The 3062-nt window shown below is 41.7% G+C and overlaps 1 protein-coding gene across 1 annotated transcript in view; it reads left to right on the top strand.

The window, feature by feature from the left end:
• The first annotated feature begins 964 nt into the window (after positions 1–964).
• QSER1 (glutamine and serine rich 1) overlaps positions 965–3062 on the top strand; it is a 57401-nt gene continuing 55303 nt past the window's right edge. The window contains exons 1-2 of the mRNA XM_021718415.1: positions 965–1073; positions 1442–1603. Coding sequence (XP_021574090.1) covers positions 1507–1603 — 97 coding nt within the window. The 5' untranslated portion in view covers positions 965–1073; positions 1442–1506. The remainder of the gene's footprint in view (positions 1074–1441; positions 1604–3062) is intronic.

Below are 3062 nucleotides of genomic sequence, written 5' to 3' on the forward strand. Positions count from 1 at the left end.
CTCATGGCCACCACAGCCTCTACCTGCCGGGCTCAGGCGATCCTTCCGCCTCAACCTTCCAAGTAGCTGGAACTACAGGCGCATGCTACCATGCCTGGCTGATTTTTTGGTTTAATGTAGAGACGAGGTCTCACCAAGTTGCCCAGACTGGTCTCGAACCCCTGGACTCAGGCAGTCTTCTCGCCTCGGCCTCCCAAAGTGCTGGGATTACAGGCTTGAGCCATCATACCCACCTAGAGATTATTTTGTGTGGTCCCCTTTCTTATACAGAAAAAGAAATTAGTCCAATTTATTTAAATTGCACTATAAGCCAGAAGGAGAGCTTGGGCAACACATTAAGTCTCCTGCTTTCCAGGATGTTGCACTCGCTACTGTGCTTCTCCCAGTGAAAGGATTCTCCTTGGAGGTCAAGTTGAATTAAGGAAAATACTATGGGCTGGGTGCAGTGGCTCACTCCTGTAATCCCAGCATTTTGGCAGGCCGAGATAGGAGGATGGCTTGATCCCAGGAGATCGAGACCAATTCAGGCAACAGGTCAGAAGTTCGAGACCAACCTGGGCAAGCATAATGAGACCTCGTCGCTATAAAAAAAAAAAAATAGTCGGGTTTGGTGGTGCACACCTGTAGTCCCAGCGACTTGGGAGGCTAAGGAAAGAGGACTGGAGCCCAGGAGTTTGAGGCTGTGGTGAGCCGTGATCATGCAACTACACTCCAGCCTGGGCGACAGAGTGAGTCCTCAACTAAAGAAACAAATAATAACGAAGAAAGAAAGACCATGTCTTCTTTTTCTTCCTAGTGCAACATATCTTCCCATCTGACAGTGTTGTCATATGTGTTTGATCTATAGGTCAGGAAGGTGGTCAGAGGGTTGTAGCTTTTGATAGTTGCTCTCCTAGAAATGTTGTGATCGTTTGGTTTGGGCTGTGTGTTTTTTGCTTACTGATTTTTACTATCCTCTAGTTTAAGCTATGAAGAAGGACAGCCCTCACCCTCTGAAACAGAGCTCCTTCAGAGACAGACTTTTGTGGCCTCTCATCAGCTCCCTGGATATGCCCCTACGCCTCAACCTGCCGGTAACTAACAATCGCTTGTGAAATAGCCAAGTCTGGGTACATTTAGGGAATAAGAAGACGAGTCCATCCTTACATGTTGGGTTATGGATGTGTAGAGTGTACCCATGCCATGGGAAATGCTAAAGAAAAATGAGATGAAGAGCTTTGCTATTTACTGATGGGGAGTATCTATATAATTAATAAGTTCAGAGATCTTAGATTATAAATATGCTTAGTCAAATGAATATGTTTGCTGTTTCAAAGTAAAACCATTTAGGGTTGTCACATTGTTTGGCCTTCATTTTCAGAAGTTTTGAAATGAAGTGAGGAGTATGCTTTTCTGTAAATATGTGTTTCTACTTTGAATTGTATCTGATCTCCCAATGCAGGTGTTTCTGGAGTGTTTGAGAACAGTGTGAACAGCGCCAGCAGCAACACGAAAGCGTCTCCCGTGATGAGCTTCCTCTCTGCTGTGGAGTCCCGGGCTGCGCAGGCTCCGGCCCCAGCATCTGCTGTCTTACCACAGTTTAGGACTCCTTCCTGGCAGACAGGTGGGTCTTGTTTTTAGACTTTGTAGGTCCTACACAAATAGTGGTCAAAAATATACTTTTTGTGACCTCGTCATTGTGTCCGAGAGTTTTGTTAATTATTGATTTTCCAGTGAACTTGACAACCTGAAAATATTCACAGTGTTAAGGCAGATAAGATTCAAGAATTTGATACTGGCAGAAATTCAGTTTCAGCATCTGATGAAAACTAGTAAGTTGACATTGAAGGTAGGTAATTACTAAGGATAAACCCTGATATAAAGTTTCTGTTTAGCAAGTTAAGTAAGTACGGTCTACTTGAGAGAAGCAAAGATTACATTTAATTTATTTTATTAACTTTAGACTGGGTAGGTGGAATTGTAAAAAACAATCTTGGTATTCTTTTCATCATTGCAAGTTATCCTTAATTGAATAGATTAAGCCACTAATAAAAGCCATTACAAGTTGATGTAATGTGCTCATTTTTTAGCAATAATTACAAGGCCTGCAGTGTGCTTTTCAATTTCATTTTTCTTATTTTACTCTTCAACAGTTTCTCCTTAGAAGTCATCTGTATGTATGTCTGTTTTTTGCAGTGTGACAGGAAGGGTTTTTTGAAGAAGGAATGTCCTAGTATACTTGAAGATATTTTCAGGTAGTGGCTACAGATATCGTATTTTATCATTCTGGTGTAAATTCCGCTAATAGAGTTTCTCAATGTGCCCTTAGCAGCAGTTTTCTTCCAACTTCTAAGGAAATAATTAATGATTTAGTGTGAAATAAAATAATGTTTTCTAAAAGCTTCATTTATTACTTCTTGAAATAATTTTATATTTTATCTATTTAGATTTTCTGTATATCAGTATATTAGTGCTCAGGTGCAGTATTAAGAATTGAAACTAGCCAGGCTCAGTGGCTCAGCCTGTAATCCCGTGCTTTAGGAAGCTGAGGTGAGTGGATTCCCTGAGCCTGTGGGTTTGAGACCCGTCTGGGCAACTTGGCGAGACCTCATATCTAAAATAAATTTTAAAAAAAATTAGCCGGGTATGGTAGCACGCATCTGTAGTTCCAGCTACTTGGAAGGCTGACCAGAAGGATCGCCGGAGCCCAGCAGGTCGAGGCTTCGGAGGCTGGGAGCGGCCACTGCACTCCCGTCTGGGCAACAGAGTGAGACTTCAACTCAAAAAAAAAAAAAAAAAAAGATTGAAACTTTAAAATAAAACAAAAGAAATTCTATTGAAATTTTTGGTATATGTTTAAAGAAGACAGGAAAGGTTTTAGCTCTCATCTAAGTGAGCTGACACTTTCTGTAAAGTGTTTTTAATCTTGTTCAGTTCGTTTTCCAATCTGTAGCTTTTTTAGGTTTCAGTTTTTTTTGTTTTGTTTTGTTTTTTGAGTTGGAGTCTTACTCTGTTGCCCAGACGGGGAGTGCAGGGGCCGCTCTCGGCCACTGCAGCCTCAACCTGCTGGGCTCTGGCGATCC

This window comes from Carlito syrichta, unplaced genomic scaffold, assembly GCF_000164805.1.
Source record: "Carlito syrichta isolate Samal-C Ts95f unplaced genomic scaffold, Tarsius_syrichta-2.0.1 Scaffold312190, whole genome shotgun sequence".
Lineage (NCBI taxonomy): Eukaryota > Metazoa > Chordata > Mammalia > Primates > Tarsiidae > Carlito > Carlito syrichta.